Below are 24,150 nucleotides of genomic sequence, written 5' to 3'. Positions count from 1 at the left end.
TCCATCTACTGGGTCCTCCTTTTATATGACGGTGTTTAGATTTCAAAGGTCACACTAGAGGTAGATGTGACAAAAGGGTTAAGAGAATATACTTATCCATTCATATTATTCATTTAAAAATAGGTTGAATAATGAACTTTTTAAAAATGGGTTAAATATGGATAAGAACCATAATATCCACTTTGAAAATGGTTAACCAAATAGATAACCAATGGATAACTAATGTGTTTAACTTTTACATTTGTAAAGCCTCAAATTGGGGGTTCCTTAAGTTTGGAAGACTAAGAATTCTCCCATAAGTGATCATATTCAAGAAGCCATGAATAATATGGATATCCATATTATCCACTGGATAACCCATTTTTATCCGTCTCAAATACGGGTCGGGCCGGAAAATTTATCTGTTTTTTAAATTACCCGTTTTCGACCCGTCCCGCGCCGTTTGCCACCCCTAGATCACACCAATTTTTCTGTGACCGAGATTGTTTTATATTCTTTTTAAATATTTTAAACTATTAATTATCGCGACTTGTAATTTTTTTTACATAGTTTTCAAATATTTAAATTCTATTTTAAAAAACTTAAAAATATTATATCTAAAGTAGTGTTAAAAATTTTGACTTAGGAAATTAATCTGTGACATATAAATTGGAGTTTTTCATATTTTTTAAAAAAATTAAAATTTATTTTTAAAGTAAAAATTGAAAATTTTATGGTCAAATACTGATTTCGGAAAAAAATAAAAATTATTCAAAAAAAAGTAAAAAAATTCTTATGTCCAAGCGGACTCAAAGTTTGCAGAATCTGAGTTTCGACTGTTATTTTTTTTTTTTTTAAATTTTATTTTTAAACTCAAACTTTTACAAACTTTAACACAAATACCAATTTAGAAACAAAATTGTCGAATGAAGAATTAGAACAACTTTTATGGGTCAATTCAACTGCAAGATAAAACCCAACAGCCCCTCAATTCTTTTCAAACTCCAATGAAGACTACTCCTCTGCTTACAAGTCTTCTCCTAATCAGCTGCTGCTTCTTTCATGTCTCCTCTACTGATTTACCCCTCGGAATCCATCCTCTTGGTTTTCCTCCTCATACTGCTTAAATTCTTTTAAAATTTTTTGAATTAGCTTTAATAAATTCTTGAATTTTAATTACTCCGTTGTTATTTTGCAGATGAGAAGTACTATGGTTCGGAGGTGATAAAATGCAAAGATGGGTCTAATTCCTTTACCAAAGATCGTCTCAACGACGATTTCTGTGATTGCCTCGACGGATCTGATGAGCCCGGTAAGCATTTTTTTTATATATATTTTAATTAAACTATGTGACTTGCCTATAAGGTTAAACTTTAGAGAGATACAACAACAAAAAACCCTCACAAGTGGGGTCTAGGGAGGGTAGGGTACTTTAAGAAGGTAGAGATGTTGTTTTCGGTGAACCCTCAGAAACAACACTTTTAGAGAGATAGCACATTCATTTATTTATTTTAGGTTTGGTATATGCTGGAATGAGCTTGTTTTTTTTTCCATGTATACTTACTGATGTGTTACATTCAGACTCAAGCCCTGCAGCTCTGACCATATTGAATTGTGTGAGCCATCTTATCTAAATGTTTAATATGTTGAGGGAGAACACTTTATTTTAGGTTTGTAACATCCACTTGTTCATTACTTGTGTGTGATATAGTACAAGTATGCAAAAAGTTATAGGCAGGAATAGATTCCCGTGTGGATTTGTTTGCATTACCTCCTACGCCGAAGGGTCAAGCTTCATTACTGAAGACTCCATATATCGGAAGGCCTCCAAGCATGCACAAATCACACAGTGGGATGGAGAGCTCGCCGATGTCAATATAAACTGTGTTGGTTGACGGATGCCATAATTCTGAAAAAGGCCCACAAGACGTTTTCATTGAGGTCATATGTGAAGAAAGAAGCAAAAATGGTATCATAACATCTTGATGCGTTCCAAAACTTCCTTATTGTGGCCAATGATATCTTCTGCTCATTTCCAATAACAAGTCGTGTCCCGAACCTCATGGAAGCTAGAATGAGTATAGTTCAAGTGGCAAAACCTTAATCAGAATATTTAATGCTAGCAGATATAACATTCCTCTCATGAGTTGAGGATTTCAACAAGAGAAACTGTGTTGATGACCTTGCTCAAGGAAGTTTCAAAAATTTCATTTACCACCTTCAACCATTCAGAAAGGTGAAGGAAAGAGTCATTGGTTTTCTTCACTAGCCGGGAGGCACCGATCATCGGGATGAACCTTCAGTGCGAGAAATTTGCGAGGATTGTGCTTGTCACCAGTGATCTCGAGATATGGATGTAGAACCCCGTGTTCGCTTGATATTAAAGTCGTGTGTTAGCTCTCAAAGCTGCAAACAAAGAGGAAGAAAGGAAGAATTAAAATAAAGAATATGCTGCTTAAAAGACAATGCACCAAATTTTATAACCTAATATTCAAAAATTACATGTGTAAATCCAAATAAATTTGGGCTTGATTTGTATAAGTTGTATTTCCTAAAGTTTGCTTTCTAATGGCGCAAGTAGCTTGTAATTTGGACGTGTCTTGAAGGAAGTATGCTTTTTTCTCGTCAAGATGCTAAAAGCTGTGAAAGTAATGTCCAAACCTAGAACTGCCTTTGGAAAAGTACATGTGGAAATTCAAAGAGAATTAAGACATGATTCTTATTTATTTCGTAGTTCTCGAAGACTGCTTTCCACGACACAAGTGGCTTGTAATTCGGGCTTGCCTACCATGGAATACGAATTTTTCGTGAAGACGCTCAAGGTTGCAAAAGTCAGAGTGTCCCAAGTCCAGATTAACTTTGAAAAAGTGCTTCCGTAAATCTAGAGAGAATCAGGACATAGTTTATATATCTCATAGTTCCTTTTTGTATATCTTGTAGTTCCTGAAGTCTGCTTTCCAGCATCGCAGAAAGTTTATAATTCCAATATATTTATAGAAAAATATGATTTTTCAAATGAAGATGCTCAAAATAAAAGGTATCAATGAATTTGAATTCAAAATTTAGTTTCGAAATTTACCCTGAGAAAGTACATGAGGATTCTGATAGTGGCTTTTATATATATGATGCAACACTAAAAGTATAGTTTTTATAGTGCAAATGGCTTGAGTTTAGTTTTGATGATACCTTCAGTTTGCGTGTCTTTACGAGAAAAATCATACTTTTCTTTAGACATATTTGAATTGCAAGTTGTTTGTGCTGTTGGAAAGTAGACATTAGGAACTAGATACATATAAAATTTTGATTCATTCTGGATTTACATAAGTACTTTTTTAGGTCACTTCTAGATTTAGATGTTTCAACCCTCATAGTATTGAGCGTCTTGACGAGAAAACTCATATCTCATTTGGTGGCGCGTCCAAATTACAAGCCTCTTGTGCCGTTAGACAGCAGACTTCAACATCCTTCTAAAAAAAAGAAAGCAGACCACGAGAACTACGAAATATATAAGAATTGGGTCATGCTTCTCTCTGCATTTACATAGGTAGTTTCTCAAGTAAGTCCTGTAATTTGATGTTCTAACTCATAATTTTGAGCCTCCTGATGGGAAAATTCATATTATGGTGTAGGCAAGTTTGAATTACAAGCCGCTTGTTCCATTACTAGGCAGACTTCAGCAACTACAACATATGTAAATCAAACCCAACTTCTCTTTGGACTTACATAGGTAATTTTCCGAATCCCAATGCTATAATTTGGAGCACTGCCTTTTAGGTAGCATGTTCTTTATTTTTTATTCTTCTTTCTTTCTATTTGTTTGCAACTTTATAGTTATGGCACAAATTTGAAATCAAGCGTACACGATGCACTTTAAGGATCACGAGGTTTCCTCTCCCTAGTGAGGAAAACTTTTGACCTCTTTGTTTCACCTTTTTGAATGATTGATGAAGGACACAAACAATGTTCCTGAAACTTTCTCAAGCAAGGCTACGCAAAGATTCTCGTGTTCAATTCATCAACTCATGACATGAAAGTTGTATCTGCTAGCACCAAACATTTCAATGAAGGTTTTGTCATTTGGAGCTATCCTCATTTCGGCGAGGTTCGATATACAACTTGTTATTGTGAATGGAGAGAAGACGTCCTTAGTTGTGTCAAGGAGGTTTTGGAACATATCAAGGTGAATGATGACATTTTTGCTTCTTTCTTCACATATGACCTCATTGAGAACGTTGCGGGTTTTTTCTGAGCTTTGGCATCATTAACACCGCTTGTATGGGCATCGACGAGCTCTTCAACTTACTGTGAAATTTGCGCATACTTTTGAAGTCTTTCCTTTACATGGAGTTTTCTACACGAAGTTGTCCTTCGATGGAGGTGTTGATGCAAACAAATCAACATGGAAACCTGTTTCTGTTCATGGAGTCTTGCAATAAGTGCATAACATGTTTGAGTAACATTCTCTTTTGAGTAAATTGTATGAAGTTGATGTCTTATTTCTTAAAATGTATGTTTCAACTTTTTATACACCATGACTACTACAGGTTTTGGTTTTTGTTTAACACATTTTACAAATTCAAAGTGTTTCTTCTTCTTAAGATAATGTATGTTTCAACTTTTTTTACACCGTGCTAAATTTAACTACTGCAGTTTTTGGTTTTTGTTCAACACATTTTACAAATTCAAAGTGTCTCTTCTGTTTTTAATCTTAAAGCTAGAAAATTTTGAACTGATGTGCTGGGGAAACTGTTGTATTATTTTGAGTATGTTGCATCATCATATATCATGATAAATCTCACGTGCAATAGAGAAATATATCTAACCAAAAAGGAATTTATTGGTAACTACTATACTTAAAAGGAAAAACTTAGTGATGCTATGAACTGGCAGCTGTGCTACGAGTAGCTGCCTAATATTTTCTTTCAGTCTCCCTGTACCAGAGGAAGGAAGTGATCATATTGATAAATGTGGACGTAGTATCACTTGGTGCAAATAATTTTCTGACATCCAATGGATAAATGATAATGAAGAAGATCTGTATATTCCTAAATCATAGGCACCTCTGATCACAGTTGGTACTAAAACAAATGTCATTTTTCTGCCGTTTCTTCCATTTAATTTTAATATTATTTTGCTTGTAAGAGGTAAACCGGTGGCATAACATCAACAATTGATGTCATCTACCAAAAATGCCAACAAGGCTAGTCTTAAAATGAAAAAGGGATATGTTGAATATGCCATTTTCCTTATATAGATTAGCCTAAAATTGTTTTGCTACGTAGTCGATGAATCTACGAATATATCTTGGCAGATATAAGACATGATTAGTTTTGCTTGGCATCTAGGAAGAAAGCTCCAGTAGTGACTCCAAAATGTTGGATTAGACTAGCTCCATTAGATATGATGGGTGAAAGTGCTTTTGAACAGTTGGATAGGGGTGTTCATAAAAACCCGAAAAACTGAATTAAACCGAAAACCAAATCAAACCGATACTTTTTGGTTTGGTTTGGTTTTGAATTTAAAAAACCGATCAAATTTGGTTTGGTTTTGGTTTTAATCAGGAAAAAACCCAAAAAAGCCGAGCCAAACCGATTATAGGAGTAACTATTTTAAATTTATTATTACACCTATATATATATATATATGTATATTTTATACAAAGTTTCAAAAATTTAATGGTAAATGTTAATAGTTTGCACTTTTAATATAGTTCTTTACCTTTACATTCTAGTTTGTTTGGTAGTTTTCTTTTGTTAAGTGTAAGAATCCATTGCGTGTTAAAAATAATATATTTTTAATTGATTCCTTAAATTATTCATCACTATTTGATTCAATTATCATCAATATATCTTGGTAAATAATAGATTTCTCAAAAGGCAATTCATGATTTGAGAGTGTTACGTTGAAAATGTGGTCGCCGGAATATGTGTTTGGTAGTGTATGTCTTATATTTAAGAAAAAACCGACAAATAACCGAAAAAACCGAAAAACCGACAAAACCCGACATAAACCGAATCGAGAAAAAACTGACTTAATTGGTTTGGTTCTAATATTTGAAAACCGACTTACTTGGTTTGGTTTCTTTTTAGGGAAAAATCGATCCAAACCGAACCATGAACACCCTTACAGTTGGATGCACTACATATAAACTTGTGTGTTTCTCATGATTCACTCTTTTCTCTTTTATTTGTATATTTTCTGTTGGATTTTCCCATCTCCTTTGATGGTTTTGTGGTTTTTAACCAACAAAATATTGACATATTTTGTTTGAGTTCTCCTGTCAACTAAAACGCTCTCTCCTTTGATAGGAACGGCTGCCTGTCCAGCTGGAAAATTTTATTGCAGAAATGTGGGCAGTACACCTAAATTCCTGTTCTCTTCTCGCGTGAATGATAATATTTGTGGTAAGCGCTCCTTGTTAAGCTAGTATGGGTTTTTTACAAAACGATTTTATATACTTAATGTTTGCTTCTATTTATGTGTTGTTACAAAGTTTAGCCTCTTATCTGAGGCTTGTTTGTTTCTATGATACACGGATTCATTTATGTGTACGTATTGAATGGGGCTGTATGCAAGCTTTTTGGCTGCAGCATTTATTGATTTGTTAATCTCTATCTACCCTGTGGTTGGGTTCATGCTTGCTGATTCAAGATACTTTCAGATTGTTGTGACGGAAGTGATGAGTATGATAGTACTGTCAATTGCCCCAATACTTGCGTAATGGGTGGGGATTTTTCTTATCAAACAAGAAGTTATGGTTCAAGAAGAAAACATCTCGATCTAATTGGTGGAAAAAATGCTAATGGGGTCAATATGGATGACTCGGCTCAGCGACTGCAAGGTAATTCTATTTTCCCCCTTTTTCTGTAACCTTTGGCATGAACTTTGAACCATCTCATGTAGCAACTATTTGATGTTTGTTCATTGCAGGTCTGAAGATACTGGTACTTGTACAGGTGGTCGTTATCATTATTTTTCTGGTTTTCCGGAAATTATATCGGCAATCAAGGTCTAAAAGAAGACATTTGCGTTGAGAATTGATCCCAAGATTACTATTATTATCACAGTATGTTCTCAGGAAGTTTCTCTCTGGTCCTCTCTATCTTTCGTTGTCTCCCAACCATGATTATTTGACCTAACTTCGGAGTGCAGTTGTGTTCCGTAGGCATAATTGTATGTCTAAGAGATGGCTGCAAACTGAAGGTCCAACTTGCTGATTGTTGACGTTCTTCTTTAATGATTCTTACATACATCTATCCGGAGACGGGATTGTGACGACAAACTATTAAAGCCCTGCACCAGTTCTTGAAGTATCATTTTATTAGGCGCTCCTATGAACTTTTGACTTTCTTGGTTGTTCAAATTGACAAGTAAGTTGCATACTGTAGTGGATCTCTACAAAGTCTTTGCATTGTCCGATCAACCAGCGGCGAGTTAATGTATGTTATGGTTTCAGTTAATTGATGCTTTAAACATTAAGAAGCTTTTAAGTTGCTATCAACCATCACCGGTTGTTATATATATATATATATATATATATATATATATATATATATGCTTCCATGTTTTCCCCGAATTTCATCAATTCCAGGCTCAAGTGCCTGTTCATCTATCTTCATTCCAAACAAAGGCGAACATCTCCATTGAGTGACTGTAACTGCTATGGTTTACAGTCAATAGTTCTTATCCAATCTTGTAGTTCTATATATGTTGCTATGACTAGTTTAAATAATATGTTCTTAGATTGTTATTGCCTTGTTAAGTAGTTTTACTTTTCTTGTGTTGTTCTTATAATTTCTTTTCAGGAACTTTTCATGTTTTTGACTAATTATTTTGACGATTCCGTTGTTTAAGGGTCTCCCATTATCCCGAAGGGGAGTTATCTCTTTTCGATCGCTTCAGTGAACTCTACCCGACCCTGCTATTCAGATTCGAAAGAGTCCTCCTGAATATATTTCCATGGAGGTTACTTACTCTTACTGTTATTCTGCATCTTTTCATTTTATTTTCCAATTTTTCTATGACTATTATCTCTCTTCGTGTACTTCTTTTCCTTTCTGATGTATTTAATTTCAGTTATTCAAAATTGTCCCGGGACAAAGATACAAAAGTACACTAAAAGCCAGGCAGGTCGTTGCGATGCAAAAAAGAAATTATCAAAGACCTGCTGATAGAGAAAATTATTAAGAAGGCATGTATTCGTCAGATCTGTCTTATATAAAGCCAGTTCAGGTCGCAATTGATTTCACGGGCTTTTAACATTTGTATTTAAAAGCGACATCTAATTAAAAGGCACGTGAAATCAATTGCGACCTGGACTGGTTTATGTAAGACAGATCTGACGTATACATACCTTCTTCGCCTCCCTACGACCTCTCTGGCATTTAGTGTACTTTTTTGTCTTTGTCCCGGGGCAGTTTTGAATAACTGAAATTAAATACATCAGAAAGGAAAAAAAGTACACGAAGAGAGATAATAGCCATAGAAAAGTTGGAAAATAAAATGAAAAGATGCAGAATGATAGTAAGAGTAAGTAACCTCCACGGGAATATACTCTTTCGAATCTGAATAGCAGGCTAATTTGGGTATTTGATTTGAGTCGGCTAGAGTTCACTGTAGCGATCGAAAAGAGATATCTTACTTCGGGATAATAGGAGACCCTTAGACAATAGAATCGTCAAAATAATTAGTCGAAAAACATGAAAAGTTTCTGAAAAAAAATTGTAAGAACACAAGAATAGTAAAACTACTTAACAAGACAATAACATCTAAAAACATATTCTTTTAAACCAGTCATAGCAACATGAACTACAAGAATACATCATATATATATATATATATATATATATATATAGGTTGATGGCAACTTAAAAGCTTCTTAATGTTTAAAGTATCAATTAATTTGAAACCATAACATATATTAACTCTGCCGCTGGTTGATCCGACAATGCAAAGACTTTGTAGATTAAAACTGTGTTTGTGGTCAATCGAGCCTTGATATGTGGCTCAGATGCTCGTGCATACATAAAGCTCTAGTTGGTACTTGTTCTCTTTCATGTGTTCTTAAATCTTGATGGCTTGGTTGCTCGTCTGACTTCATTATTCCTTAACATCCTGTTTATATGTTAATTCGAAGAGGAGCTCAACACTCTTTGGTTGCACAAATGAAGGGAGATAGTATCACAGGAATGTGCTAGGCAGGCATTTATGTACTGGAGATGGGGGTTTAATTTGCAAACAGTATGTTTGATAGTATCACTCTACTTTAAATATAGTGATTCCGTTATTTTACATTTCTGGAATTGTTAACATTATTGAGTTAGAGAAGAAATGAATCCCTGTTACCTCTTTACTTCTAAACGATTTAGTCAAATTTTCTGTCGACAGGTCGTAGGTTTGAATCCTACTTGGAGAGCCTACTGATTCTCGATTTTTGAATTCAGAATAAAGGTGCTCACTTTGTCCGTTAAGAGTAGGTAATCTATTCCCTGTTTTTGGTACACTACTTAGTATTAAGTCAACTCAGCTAATGTGTAGCAACTAGTATAAGCTGGTACAATATTCTTACATACGGTATGTGTAAGCAGGAAGACCAGACCCAGTCTTCCAATTATACAGGTAAATCACCTTCTTTACCGCCCAGAATGAAACAAAGATAGCTAAAAGCATCACCAACCTCTGGATATTCCTACTCTTCACATGGACAGGAACATGAGTGATAAAGGCCAACAACAACCTGAAAATCGTGTACAAGAACCCAACTGTAACCCCCTCGGCCCCTAACTGCATCCCATTTCCGTCATAAAAGAAAACCAACTTTTTAGGATCATCTCTATCCACCATAGCAATAGGTATTTTATTGATTACGTTGTACATTGTCCCTGAAGCACTGAAGAAGTACACGAAAACTGACCCCGCCATCCATATATGCTTTTTATGCAAAAGGGTGTTTCCAGCAACAATCTTTCTCACTAGAAATGGAGTCAAGATTAGCCCCAAAGCGATGATAATTATCTTCTGTTTTTTGGAAATGAAACCTGGCCGATGTATGGGACCAACAGTGAGCTTAGGTTTAGCCTCGATAAATTCTGCCATCGATTCAGCATGCCCAGAGAAATCCGAGGACTTCATTCGAATAGAATCCCTTTTGAAATCTGTAGCTAAAAAGGGGACTAAACATATATAGGGAAGAGACCTGACTCGAAATAGAGCAAAAGAAGCTTGTGATTCTTGAAACTCAATGTCAAAGAAAAACAACTTGATGTTATGTGGATTGTTTGTGTGGAATGAGGAGGAGAGAAGCAAGAACTCATTTTTAATAGTTGGAAGTGAAATCTCTGGCTCTGAATGTAGCTTCTGTGAATCGAAGAATACCTAGGGATAGGTATCGATAAAATTCGTCTAAGTAGTTTGTTAGAAAGGTGAATAACACCAGTGGAAGATTTAGAACGAAGGATGATCAATTCAGAAACTAAATCTTCTGAAGTTAGGGAATGATTTTCGGGTACGAGGAGTAAAAGGAAAGTCAAGAACAAAATGTATGAGATAGCCATTGTAACTGTGTTAATTCTGAACGTTCTGTTTCATACCATCACCAGAACTTTTGTACTGCTGATTGCTAAAGATTTTGCCCATACTTAGACTCCACATGGTGTGTTCCTAACAAAAGTTGTCTATTTTAGTATTAAGAATTCAATATTTAGCATTTAATTCTGGATTTACTACTACCTATTAAATATATTAAAAAATGGTCCGATTTATCTGGACTTTTTGCAGCTGAAATCTCCATCTACACCTAAATTATGATGTTAATGACAGTCTTTGCACTATTGAAGTTTACGTGAGGCTGAAGAATCTTTTAAATGCAGATTATGTCTCCTTGAAAAGCTAATAAATAGATTGTTTTTGTTTAAATTCCTACCCGATGTCCGGTAGACTATTTGAGTTCTGACTAATCTAGATTTGCACTTCGAAGTACCACTTTGGGGATAAAGCGCTTCTTACCAACGACGGTTCTGTATCCGAGGCCCGAACCCCAAACCACTGATTAAAGATGAATGATTATTTACTACACCGTGATAGTCTTTGGTTGTTAGTTATAATAAATAGATAGAAAAGCTAGGTTACCCTCTTAAAAGTAAATGCTTCTTTGGTAGAAGAGAAAACAAATCTTAGTAGATAGATTTTATGGTTTAAATTCCTACCCAATGTCTGATAGCCTATTTGGGTTCTGGCTAATTTAGATTCGCACTTCGAAGAATCATTTTGGGGTAAAACGCTTCCTATCAAAGACTAATTCGTATTCAGAGCTCGGATCTGAACCTCTAATTAAGGATGAAAGAGTATTTAAATAATCTTTGGTGGTTAGTTAATAATTAGATAGAAAAGCTAGGTTACTCTCTTAAAAGTAAATGCTTCTTTGTATTTCCTTTGGTCCATTTCATTCCTTTCGATTCAAGGCAAAGTAGACAGAAAGATGAACTATAATCCTTTTAATATTAGACCAGCCACCATAAAATTATTAAAGGATATTGAAAGGAGTTTGATAAATTTTTTGATAAATTTTTGGGAAACTATATTATGTAAACAAATATTGGGAGTGAAGCTATGATAGATGGATCAACTCGTGACACTATACTTGAAACCAAGCTGAACGTAGCTCGGCGTTGAGCTTGACGATGTCGTCTAATCACATATCTAATGTACATATCGAGAATAGTAATGAGGAAAACAGCTATGAATAGTGAAATTATGGCATTGAGCAAAATTTTGCTGTTGATATCATATTTGTTTTTGCGATTATCATCTTCATCGAAGCCCTTATTGTGGCTATCGAGTTTTGAGCAGACTAGATTCATTCGACGATCTTTTTGAAGAAGGGGTTGGTTTTTTATGTTCAAGACTTAGGTTTTTTAATACAAGTACAGGTTTTTTTCTTATGTGTAACACCCCGTAAAAATTCGGCTTAGGTATGAATGAGTTAAAGGAGTAGTAAGGATATATTTTGAACATGTGAAGTCCCGTTGGGATGATTATGGGTGAAAATAGTTGTTTCAAAATCAAGATGGAAAGTGAGGTGCATAAGATTTGGCAAAATCGACTAAGTTTGCAGAAAGTCTGTCTTCCAGCAGGTTTTAGTGAAAAGTGTAAGGAATCTGAAAAAACTCAAAGTATGAAAGTTGTAGGCCTTTGAAATAGCTTTCCAACGATATATTATGGAGCCCAAACGGAGCTCTGTACAAAATGTTATGCCCGTTTTACAGAATGATATGCAACCACCGCGGTCCTGCCGCGTTTTACCGCGACCGCGGTGGCGAGGCAGTGTTCAAGCGATTTACCGCGGTCGGGACCGTGGCCTCGCCAACCGGGACGTGGTGGACGACTTGGGAAGTTATTTTTTTAGCCCTATTTTGTCCCCCACAGCCCCAAAACATAAAAACTTGCTCTACAAAGGAAAACTCTCAAAAACCTAACTCATCAAGGGTCCCTCTACCATTCAAGGTAAGTTCTAATGGTGATTCTAAGTTAATTTTAATTTCTCAACATCTTATTAACATGGGTAAACCCTCCATATCATTAGATATTCGATTTGGGACACCATTGTTGAGAGAAGAAACCCTAGAACTCGAATTCAAGAAGATTGAAAGTCAAAAAAGTAATATCTTCACCCTCTAGTTGATTCTATCATTGAATTAATGATTATAGACTCTATTTCATGAGATATGAGTTGATGGGTTTGATAGAAAAGCATGAACGGTGATAGATTTGGGTTGTTGATAGGTTATTATTGGTTATGGGTGTTGATTACCTTATAGGTGATAAAGAATAATGTTGTTTATAACCATTTGAGACTTTAGAATTTATCTAAGAGCAAGAGAATGGGTTATTGGGTGTAGAAACACCATTAATAAGGGCAATGAAGCTTTATGCCACCGAGTGTTTGATAAAATGCCTAAGTGACCTAAACATGACTATTGTTGCTAATTTGGAATCCCTTTGACTTGTATTGATATAGATTAAAGTTGAAAGGGTTGACGAATGCTGTATTATGCTCAAGAGCAGGAAGTTAAGGTATGTGAGGCTAACTCTCTATGTTTGGGAATATTAATGATTCTCCCTACACTACGTTTCTTTTACGATGCATCAATTGCCTCAGAAATATAATTAAGCCTAGTTCCTTGAATAGTTGTAGAACTTCTATTCTCTTGCTTCATAATTCGTTCATGACTTTCATTCTGAACGTTGTGAGCTCAGTGCGTATTCAATATAGACTTGGGTTTGATGCCCCCGAGTCTTAGTATAGATTACTCAGTATGCCATAAACAGTTGAAGTTTCAGTGTTCATAATCAGTTCAAGAATACATGTCTTAGTCTAGTCCTATTTAGTATTCCAGTATTATGTAACTTAGTGTGATCCAGTATTCCAGTATTATGTAACTCAATGTGATTCAGTATTTCACTATCATATATTGCAGTATGATTCTCAATTCCTGATTTTATATCCCTGAATGTTGAACACTTGTATTTGGGCATGAGGCCGCAGTTTATGTTTTATGAATCTTTGGGGCTGAGGCCGCAGTTTATGCTTTATGCATTTTGGACCTGAGGTCACAGTTATGTATACGTATACTTAGGCCCGAGGCTGCAACTTGTGCACATATATATATTGGGCCTGAGACCGCAGTTTAATATTCAGATAAACATGTTGTTCATCATTCAGAAGAGGGAGTATTCATATCCTTACTTCCTTTCAGTTCAATTATTAGTTACCGTTCAGTTATCAACTATCATATCAGTTATCAGTTATCAGTTCAGTTACCAGTTATCAGTTCAGTTATCAATTATCAGTTATCATTTCAGTTTCAATTTGAATAGTTATCATTTCAGTTATCAATTATAAATTCTCAGTTATCAACTTAGTTTCAGTTTCAACATTTATAATTCTTTCTTTCAGTTGCTTTACATACTAGTACAATTCAAATGTACTTACGTCTCTTTTGCCCGGGGCCTGCATCTCACAATGAAGGTAATGATTTACAGGTTGATGATTCCGAGCGCTAGGATTCTCGTACCAGCTATTTGGTGATCCCCAGTTCTTTCGGGTCATTATCATTACTATAGCCTTCAGTATTTCCAGACAGTCAGTGTTTACAGTACTTTATTAAAGGCTTCATAGACTAGAGTAACAGTTAGACAGAGTCTCAGACTTTTCATATTAATTATGTTGGCTACAAATATGTTTCAGAATTGTATTAATATTTCCGCACTTTAATTTATATCATCCAGACTTTCAGTATATCAGCATGTGTTAGTTTATCTTCTGCATTCAGTATGTTACGATACCACATGATGATTCAGCCAGCCAGTTGGTTCGCTCGGTCACTTGTAGTCAGGCATCGAGTGTCGTGTTACGTCCAGGCCCAAGTTCGGATCGTGACAAAACTTAGTATCAGAGCACTAGGTTCAAGAGTCCTAGGGAGTCTATGAAGCCGTGTCTAGTGGAGTTTCCTTTATATGTGTGTGCCGGTCACTCATATAAACGGTTAACTACCAAGACATCCAGGATTGTCTCATTTCTTTCTACTCTAGATCGTGCCATAAAGCTTAGAGTAATAGTTAACCTTCTCTTCCTATCAAATTTCAAACGTATTGAATGCCCAAGCGACACGCAGGAGGAACCTATGGTCCTAGAGAGGATAATTGCCCATTGGGTATAATTATGGAGTACAGGTTGGTAAATATGAGACTTGAGAGGATGTTAAAAGTGGGATGCAATGGATAGTAGCACAGATTAAAGCATAACTTTATGAGAAAGTACAAAAGCAGTTATGATGTCATATGGTTATTAGTTTACCTCAGTTACCAGTTATATAGTCTTTCAGTTAGCAAGTTTTTGGTTATTCAGTACTCCGGTATTCAGTTATATGTTTACCAAATATCTAATTTTCAGTGTATCAAAATTTCAGGTGACTTGTGAGTATACAATGATACATATGGGTTCACAAAGAAAATGTAAGTAATAGTGATTATAGCGAAACCTTTGCATACTTTAGGTCTGGATTAAGACCAAGGCTCACCGGATGGTGCAAGAAGTGATTTGTCAGATGATGGTATACTTTGAAGGATAAGTTTGTGCATGGTAGTGTATTCGTATGTGTTTTACCTGAGAGAACAATTTCTTTTAATTCTTGCAAATGGAGCCACATGTGGGATGATGACAGTTCAGATGTTAGACCCTATCATTGGTCACTATAGTTTTGGACAAAAAAGAGTCTAAGGGTAAAATACCTAGGAGTCAGAAACGTTTGTTATTACCAAAGATATGATTTCGTACAACTCATGCAAATGACTAGAAGATATGATGTATGCAATGAGAACTAAGAGCAGCCAATAGTGAATTTCAGGGAATGATTTTAAGTTGTTCATATTTATTCAAATTAGAACTAGAAGTACCACTTTAGTAAGTTACTATAAGAAGCAGCTATTGGTGTAAGATAAAAGATATGGCAATTCCCCCTTAGGTTATGTGACTAAGTGATTACTGCGGATGTTTATAGTATGATATGATTTTGTATTATATAGAAAGTTTGGGGTTAGATATTCTAATTTTGTTTAAGACAGATGAATTTCCCTAAGTGTGATCCATGTACATAGTTCGAAAAGAATGATAGTGTGCGACAAAAGAATATGGTCAGATGATGAGGGAATTTAGGATAACCTTATGCTTTACTTTAGTTATTCAAAGCAGGAGAAGAAAATATGATGCTAGCAGGTGGTTAGTAAAAGAATAGTAAGTAAGTTTTGAGTTGATACAGTGAATTAGCACTTTCAGCGGAGCTAGTAGGGGTACTATTCGATTCACTTAGCCAGGTTAACTCTAGTGAGTGGATGACAGTTTGAAATACCAAACGTGTGTTAGAACCCAAAGAGTTTAAGTTAAACTCGAAGTACAGTAGCAGTGGAAAAAAATATTAGCTAGCAGTGAGAGCACAAACTATAGAAGAATAGCCTTTAGGAATTATCGTAATGTGGTTTCTCCAGGATTGACAGTGTGAGCAGAGTTAAATTATTAAGATTGTATATGATAGTTGTGAATACATTAGCTTTCCGTTAAGTGAATAATTTAGTTTTTCCTAGTAAAAAAGATTTCTAGGAAGTAAGTTGGAAGATGAGTCATCATTGACGTAGAGTGCAAAGAATTGCAGAGAATAAGGAAAGTTATTTGGATCCCAGCAAAAAAAGAAGGATCCACAAGTATAAGACCTGCAGTCTAAGGGGTGATGTGAAAATTTTCAGTAAGTCCAGTTGGAGATCTGAAACTCGAATAGTAGCATGGGATATGAAAAAGAAAATCAGTTCGGTAATGAGGGAAAATTGTATAATTACCACACGGATTATGTCTAGCAAGTGTAAGAAAAACAAAGTGAATAGAATGATCACCGAGTTTAGTTATTGATGATAAAATGATCACAGAAAGCTATAGAATCATGCCTAGTTATGTATCACGAGGGTAGTGCCATTGCACGAGACTCTAGTCTTCGGAGTACTGGTTAAAGACTTAGCTCACAACAATTCTATAAGTGTTTTCAGGAAGTTCTTAAGAAGATAAAGTGTGGAAAGTATAACTCATGATTGAGGTAGTTAAGAGAACTCTGGTAAAAGAAGTTCACCAGCCAAGATAGGAGTTCGACTTCGGACTCTAAAAGATTACAGAGTTGTTGTCTAGAATACGACTTATTCCCCCTTAGTAGGTGAAGTGAAGGAGAAATAGTTTAATGATCCCTATTTATTGTAGCCGAAAGAGGGGATTCACATGCATGAAATGATAACTTCAGAATAAGGGGGAGATGACAGTGCTTTGAGGTACCACGACAGATTGTGTGTTCCAGACATAGATGGACTTAAAGAGGGAAGATCATGCTAGAAGCCCAGAATTTCAAGTATTCTATTTACTCAGGTACCACAATATGTATAATGGTATTAAGAAGATTTGTTGGTGGAATGACATGAAAAAGAACATTGTAGACTTTATGGACGAGTATCTGAATTATCAGTAAGTGAAAGTCGAGCAGCAGAAAGCCCAGTGTTTTATCACAGAATACACATATTTTGAGTGGAGATGGTAAATATGGGCCTTATAATAGGATTATCTTGCTCATTTTGAAAGCATGATTTTTATGGGTGAAGGTGTAGACTGCCAATTAGTTGGTCCGAAGTTGGCGAAGCGGAGTTGTTGGGACCAAATTTGGTCTATCGGACTATGGAGAAAGTTAAGTTGATTCAAGAACGTTTGAAGAAAACTCAGAGCCGCCAAAATGTCCTATTCGAGCGTATGACATAGAGACCTAGAGTTTCAAGTTGATGATTGTTTGTTTTTGAAAGTTTCGCCTATGAAAGGCATTATGAGATTTGAGAAAAAGGGAAAGCATAGTCCCTACTATATTGGGCCATATAGAATCTTGCGAAGGATCGGTCAATTAGCTTATGAGCTGGAGTTGCCACCAAAATTAGTGGTGGTACAACCAGTATTTCGCGTGTAATGTTATAACATTCAAGTTTCCAGCACTCAAATACTCATGTCAGTTCAATACTCAGATACTCATGCCAGAGTTCAATACTCAGATACTCATGCCAGTTCAATACTCAGATACTTATGTCAGTTCAATACTCAGATATTCAAGTCCGTTCAATACTCAGCTACTCATGTCAATCCAATACTTAGATATTCATGCCAGCTTAGTACTTTGATATTGATGTTAGTTCAATTCTCAAATATTCGTGCCAGTTCAATATTCAGATATCCATGTTAGTTCAGTATTCACGTATTCATGGAAAATCAATATTCAGTCAATGCAGTTCAGTTCAATATCTCAACAGTTCAGTAATCATGTATTCATTATGTTTAGTATGCAAGTGTTGATGAAAGCTCATGGTTGCACCAGACCCGTTTAAGATCCGGAGTTAGCAGAAGTTACAGTCAGGACAATCATTCGAGGACGAATGATCCCAAGGGGGAGATAATGTAACACCCCGTAAAAATTCGGCTTAGGTATGAATGAGTTAAATGAGTAGTAAGGATATATTTTAAACATGTGAAGTCCCATCGGGATGAATATGGGTGAAAATGGTTATTTCAAAATCAAGATGGAAAGTGAGGTGCATAAGATTTGGCAAAATCGATTAAGTTTGCAGAAGGTCTGTTTCCAGCAGGATTTAATGGAAATGTGTAAGGAATCTGGAAAAACTCAAAGTAGGAAAGTTGTAGTACTTTGAAATAGCTTTTCAACTATATATTATGGATCCCAAACAGAGCTCTGTTCAAAAAGTTATGCCCGTTTTACAGAATGGTATGTAACCACCACGGTCCTGCCGCGTTTTAATGTGACCGCGGTGGTGAGGCAGTGTTCCAGCAATTTACCTCGGTCGGGACCGCGGCCGCGCCAATCGGGACGCCGTGGACGACTTGGGAAGCCTTTTTGTAGCCCTATTTCGTCCCCCACAGCCCCAAAACATAAAAACTTGCTCTACAAAGGAAACCTCTCAAAAACCTAACTCCTCAAAGGTCCCTCCACCGTCCAAGGTAAGTTCTAGAACCCTCCATATCATTAGATATTTGATTTGGGACACCATTGTTGAGAGAAGAAACCCTAGAACTCGAATTCAAGAAGATTGAACTTCAAAAAGGTAATATCTTCACCCTCTAGTTGATTCTATCATTGAATTAATGATTATAGACTCTATTTCATGAGATATGAGTTAATGGGTTTGATAGAAAAGCATGAACGGTTATAGGTTTGGGTTGTTGATAGGTTATTATTGGTTATGGGTGTTGATTACCTTATAGGTGATAAAGAATAATGTTGTTTATAACCATTTAAGACTTTAGAATTTATCTAAGAGCAAGAGAATGGGTTATTGGGTGTAGAAACACCATTAATAAAGGCTATGAAGCTTTATGCCACCGAGTGTTTGATAAAATGCCTAAGTGACCAAAACATGATTATTGTTGCTAATTTGGAATCCCTTTGACTTGTATTGATATAGATTAAAGTTGAAAGGGTTGACGAATGTTGTATTATGCTCAAGAGCAGGAAGTTAAGGTATGTGAGGCTAACTCTCTATGTTTGGGAATATTAATGATTCTCCCTACACTACGTTTCTTTTACGACGCATCAATTGCCTCAGAAATATAGTTAAGCCTAGTTCCTTGAATAGTTGTAGAACTTCTATTCTCTTGCTTCATAACTCGTTCATGACTTTCATTCTGAACGTTGTGAGCTCAGTGCGTATTTAATATAGACTTGGGTTTGATGCCCCCGAGTTAGTATAGATTACTCAGTATGCCATAAACAGTTGAAGTTTTAGTGTTCATAATCAGTTCAAGAATACATGTCTCAGTCTAGTCCTATTCAGTATTCCAGTATTATGTAACTCAGTGTGATCCAGTATTCTAGTATTATGTAACTCAATGTGATTCAGTATTTCACTAGCATTTATTGCAGTATGATTCTCAGTTCCTGATTTTATATCCCTGAATGTTGAATACTTGTATTTGGGCATGAGGCCGCAGTTTATGTTTTATGCATCTTTGGGCCTGAGGCTGCAGTTTAAGTTTTATGCATTTTGGACCTGAGGTCGCAGTTATGTATACGTATACTTGGGCCCGAGGCCGCAACTTGTGCACATATATATATATTGGGCCTGAGGCCATAGTTTAATATTCAGATAAACAGGTTGTTCATCATTAAGAAGAGGCAGTATTCATATCCTTCCTTTCAGTTCAATTATTAGTTACAGTTCAGGTATCAGCTATCATATCAGTTACCAGTTATCAGTTATCAGTTCAATTACTAGTTATCAGTTATCAGTTATCAGTTATCATTTTAGTTTCAGTTTGAATAGTTTTTATTTCAGTTTTCAATTATAAATTCTCAGTTATCAGCTTAGTTTCAGTTTCAGCATTTATAATTCTTTCTTTCAGTTGCTTTACATACCAGTACAATTCAAATGTACTGACGTCCCTTTTGCCCGGGGCCTGCATCTCACAATGCAGGTAATGATTTACAGGTTGATGATTCCGAGTGCTAGGATTCTCGTACCAGCTATTTGGTGATCCCCAGTTCTTTCGGGGCATTATCATTACTATAGCCTTCAGTATTTTCGGACAGTCAGTGTTTACAATACTTTATTAGAGGCTTCATAGACTAGAGTAACAGTTAGACGAGTCTCAGACTTTTCATATTAAATATGTTGGCTACAAATATGTTTCAGAATTGTATTAGTATTTTCGCACTTTGATTTATATCATCCAGACTTACAGTATATCAGCATGTGTTAGTTTATCTTCCGCATTCAGTATGTTATGATACCACATGTTGATTCAGCCAGCCAGTTGGTTCGCTCGGTCACATATAGTCAGGCACTGAGTGCCGTGTTACGTCCAGGCCCAGGTTCGGGGCGTGACATTATGTGTTTGGTAATGTTAACAAAACTACACATATAGGGTATCTAACAAGAGAAATGCACCGAAATGCTCATAGGCATATAAACTTCCTAAAACATCCATTGTCTGTTGTGAACACAAATGTTCAAAACCCAACATTCAGTTCAAAAAAGTTGTTGAAGGAGCATACAACTGGTAATATTGAACTAAACTACACAACTATACCTCCATGCAACCATGGCTGCACAGATAAAAATCAAACTCAATAGGGTAGTGGCAAATCTCGCTATCTACTACGATACCTATTTTTTTTTTTTAAAATAGTAGCAATCATATGATTAATTATTCATTTAAGTACTCATACAAATACAATTTCATATGCTTTTATTACCAGATACTAAGAACAAAATTATGAAACCTGGCAAAATGTTTCCACTCTTGGCTATGAAACTTCTCATCAGCCGGAAAAAGACGTGTCTGCAGGTATCTTTTCTGTACTACCACAAAGGTAAGTCGGGGCTTATACGTTTCACCGAGTGATTTACATGCCTAAAAAAGGTGAGTTTTGCATGTAAAAAATATGTACAAAGACGAGTTGATTCATCAAAATCAAATGTGCAAAAACAGGAACTGGCGACAGATCGATCGGGGGCGTACGCAGAACTTTCAGTAAGCGGTGTCACAATTAATTGGTAGCCGATAACCCAAAGGAGTTCACGGAGATGACGAGATTGAGAAGTTGAGTACAGTAATAGCAAGCTAGTACAAATAAATATTGCAAATTCATGAAGTAATTATTCTGAATTGAGCGTTTAAAAGGTGTTAAATAAAATTAAACAAAAAGTCATGTATGCAGGAATCGAACCCTAAACCTTTACTACCTTAACCAAAGGCTTAAACACTGAACTAACACCGAAATGTTTGTCAAGTGGTGTCACTTTAGATAATATGTACAGTACAAATTTACTGTTCGCATGTCATTTACAGCAACAATTTTAATCAAAATTTCCGACGATGCGGTGTCACGTGACACCGCTTCGATGTACGTACATCCGCCCTGATTCGATCCCAAGACAATAGACAGGAATGTATACCATGCGAATAGCAGCTACTTCTTTTTCCAAAACCTCACTGAACTGACTTTCTTCCACTCCAACTCTGTCATTCATGGCAGAGTTTGACCGGATAACTTTGAAAAGGGAGCACAAAATCACGAATCAACAGAAAAAAACTTACCTATAGAAGATTATTCTTTCAGGGCATTTCCCTCGTAGACTTTTGAAAAGCAAGTAGCAATTCTCTGGAAAAAATATTTAATTTTTAAGACAAGAACTATGGTATGGAAAACACAATGTAACGTAACCAGGGACATCTACCTAATCATTCCAGCACCAACAGTCTTTCCATCATTTGTGTCTTCTTTGTACAAGTCCATAATGATCTCTTTCCTACAGCTCTATGCAGAAACCACATTCCTATATTTAGTAAGCTCTCGCCAATCCATAGACGCGGCAACCTGTAAAAGAAATTATTATATTAGTTCCGCGGGAAGAGCATAAGCTGCCAATAGTCAAACAATTTAAAATTAACAGATGTTAAGTAATAAACTTCACATACTGCAACTATGGATGGGCTACTAACATCTTCTGGTGAAGGAGGTGTGTTTGACCAAAAAGTGTTAAGCCTTTTTGTTAAATTAATTAAATAAGATGATAATGGGTAAATCCTAGTTAAACATAATAAATCCAAGATGTAACTAGTAAATATGAATAACGTAAAATTACGCTTAAAGCTATTTAATATAAAGGGAGTATTTAATGATATTGTTATGAATGTATGAGGGAGTAATGACAAGCAATAAATATGTTAAATGACAATAAATGTAAATAGAGAGAATGATTTACCCAAATATTCAATAAGATGGATGATTCTCCCTCTGACAATGATGTAAGACAAACAAACGTGGCAATATAGAAAGTTTTCTTGGATCTGATGTGAGAAAGCTTGGAACCAACAACAAATCGAATCTTTATGTAAAGACAATGTTTGGAATTAGCTTGAGAGTCAATTTTTCAATAGAGAGCTTATCATATAGAATATTACATGTCTTTTGCTTCTTTCTCTTCTACTACTTATATGGAATATTCCTTCTAGCCGTTATTCCTTCTCTTACTGCTCGTCCCCGGCCTTAGGAACTTGCTCGACAGTTCCATGTTGTCGAGCTCTAGTCAACCTCGGCCTAGTCGCCCATGATGAGCCGCAATTCTCGCACTTGATCACATCTTCATGCCGAATTTCCTCAGCCGGATTTTGACCCATACAGTTAGTCCCTCCGCTTATAGAGGTCGTCTTTTGGTCGATCTCAATGAGCGGACTTCGTCAATAGCAACTCTGGAAAAATTCGGACGTGGAGGTCAAGTAGAGGTGATCGTTGCCGAGATGATGACGTGTCACTCCGAGGGTCGCGATCAGTGAGTGAGGTTTAGGATGACGTCACAATTGCATGCGTCATCATCACGCATCTTTCCGATGCATTACATCATTTCTTGAGCCTCTATCATTTCAATTCTCGTGCCGTTTGGCGATTTATGGCACCGATTTGAGTGCCGTAGTTTTGTATAAATAGGGAGAGAGACCTTTTGGAGACATTTTTTAACCTTTGATTCTTCAACCTTGCCCATCGTCTCTTCTCCTTCTTCTTGTGTCTATATTCCCTACAATTTCCGTCATCAACGTCTCTTCTACACTTCCGGCTCTACCATATACATACTAGCACAAGATGTCTAGCGTAACTCCTAACCCTGAGATGGTCTCAGACCCAACTCTGTTATCAGTGGATATGCCTTCTGGTGGAAGGGAAGCTATTGCTATGGAGGATGAAAGTTTCCCCACTGTGGAAGAGATCATTCCTCGTAACCCAAGTTCCAGGTCGGATTTCTCGAAAGAACTGCTCAAGACCCAGTGCTAGTGAAGTCAGAGATGGAGGCAAAATATATTGCCGCACTCAGGGCCAAATACAACATCCTTACTCAAGTTGACCTGGTCCCAGTTGGGAACAATGTGATCCAGGTACACTGGCCCGGGTACTGTGCGTTTTACGCCTACCCATTCCAAGTGGGTTACTCTGTCTCCCTCTTCCTCCATTGGCGGAGGCGTTCTGCCGTTATTACGGTGTCTGCCCGGCCTAACTCTCCCCTACATTTACAAAAGTCTTCCTTATGCTGACAAAATTTGCTGAGCTGGCTGGCTGTGGAATTTCTATCCGCTATTTGTTGCACCTCTTCGTGCAAAGATTCCATAGGGGCACGATGATTCATCTTCACCACCGCGGGACCAAATAGCTGGTGGCAAGGATGGACGACAAGGCGAATTGCCAGTTTTGGTTCAACTTCTTCTTCATCAAAACTAAGCACGTGGTGGCGAGCCCTATTGGATTTCTCGAGCAGCGGAATTTTGCCCGTTAGTGCCCTGGTTAATTGAAGTACGTTCTTTCCCCTTTTTCCCTACTTTGTGGCTTAATTGTTCTTTTACTTTCGTGTAGCCATGAAACATCCCCCTTTGTTGGTCGCCGATATCAGTGACTGGGTGTCCCAAGTCCTGCCTCACACGGTATGGATCCACGACTGGGCGTCTTTCAACAAGAAGTTCGGACCCAAGCCCCCGATCGGTAGTCGAATTCCGTTCTTTAACTACTTCGACCTCACTACAGTCCTCCTTTTTTCTTTTAC

The 24,150-nt window shown here is 36.5% G+C and overlaps 2 protein-coding genes across 3 annotated transcripts; one reads left to right on the top strand and one right to left on the bottom strand.

Annotated features, from left to right (window-relative positions):
* The first annotated feature begins 912 nt into the window (after positions 1-912).
* Positions 913-9,331, top strand: LOC104248705 (glucosidase 2 subunit beta). 2 transcript variants are annotated; one of them, XM_009805005.2, is made up of 6 exons: positions 913-1,083; positions 1,178-1,291; positions 6,288-6,383; positions 6,641-6,820; positions 6,910-7,045; positions 7,132-9,331. In XM_009805005.2, the coding sequence occupies exons 1-5, from the start codon at positions 987-989 to the stop codon at positions 7,011-7,013; spliced, it is 591 nt and encodes a 196-aa protein (XP_009803307.1). In that variant the 5' UTR covers positions 913-986; the 3' UTR covers positions 7,014-7,045; positions 7,132-9,331. The 2 variants fall into 2 exon arrangements, with proteins under 2 accessions (XP_009803307.1, XP_070008989.1); XM_070152888.1 differs by having other exon boundaries at positions 6,910-9,331.
* Positions 9,332-9,543: 212 nt separating this feature from the next.
* LOC104248707 (probable dolichyl-diphosphooligosaccharide--protein glycosyltransferase subunit 3B) lies at positions 9,544-10,074 on the bottom strand. Its single transcript, XM_070153440.1, has one exon. The coding sequence runs from the start codon at positions 10,072-10,074 to the stop codon at positions 9,544-9,546; it is 531 nt and encodes a 176-aa protein (XP_070009541.1).
* Between the last annotated feature and the right edge of the window lie 14,076 nt (positions 10,075-24,150).

Source organism: Nicotiana sylvestris, chromosome 8, assembly GCF_000393655.2.
Source record: "Nicotiana sylvestris chromosome 8, ASM39365v2, whole genome shotgun sequence".
NCBI classification, from domain to species: domain Eukaryota; kingdom Viridiplantae; phylum Streptophyta; class Magnoliopsida; order Solanales; family Solanaceae; genus Nicotiana; species Nicotiana sylvestris.
This window is presented reverse-complemented; position numbering and strand designations above follow the sequence as displayed.

What these genes read in the sequence shown, in the direction of transcription:
- LOC104248705 (XM_009805005.2), top strand. Translation starts at nt 987, where the DNA reads ATGAAGACTACTCCTCTGCTTACAAGTCTTCTCCTAATCAGCTGCTGC. An exon ending in CGACGGATCTGATGAGCCCG is followed by an intron (nt 1,292 to 6,287) that starts GTAAGCATTTTT and finishes CTCCTTTGATAG; the next exon opens with GAACGGCTGCCTGTCCAGCT. An exon ending in CGTGAATGATAATATTTGTG is followed by an intron (nt 6,384 to 6,640) that starts GTAAGCGCTCCT and finishes AGATACTTTCAG; the next exon opens with ATTGTTGTGACGGAAGTGAT.
- LOC104248707 (XM_070153440.1), bottom strand. Translation starts at nt 10,074, where the DNA reads ATGGCAGAATTTATCGAGGCTAAACCTAAGCTCACTGTTGGTCCCATA.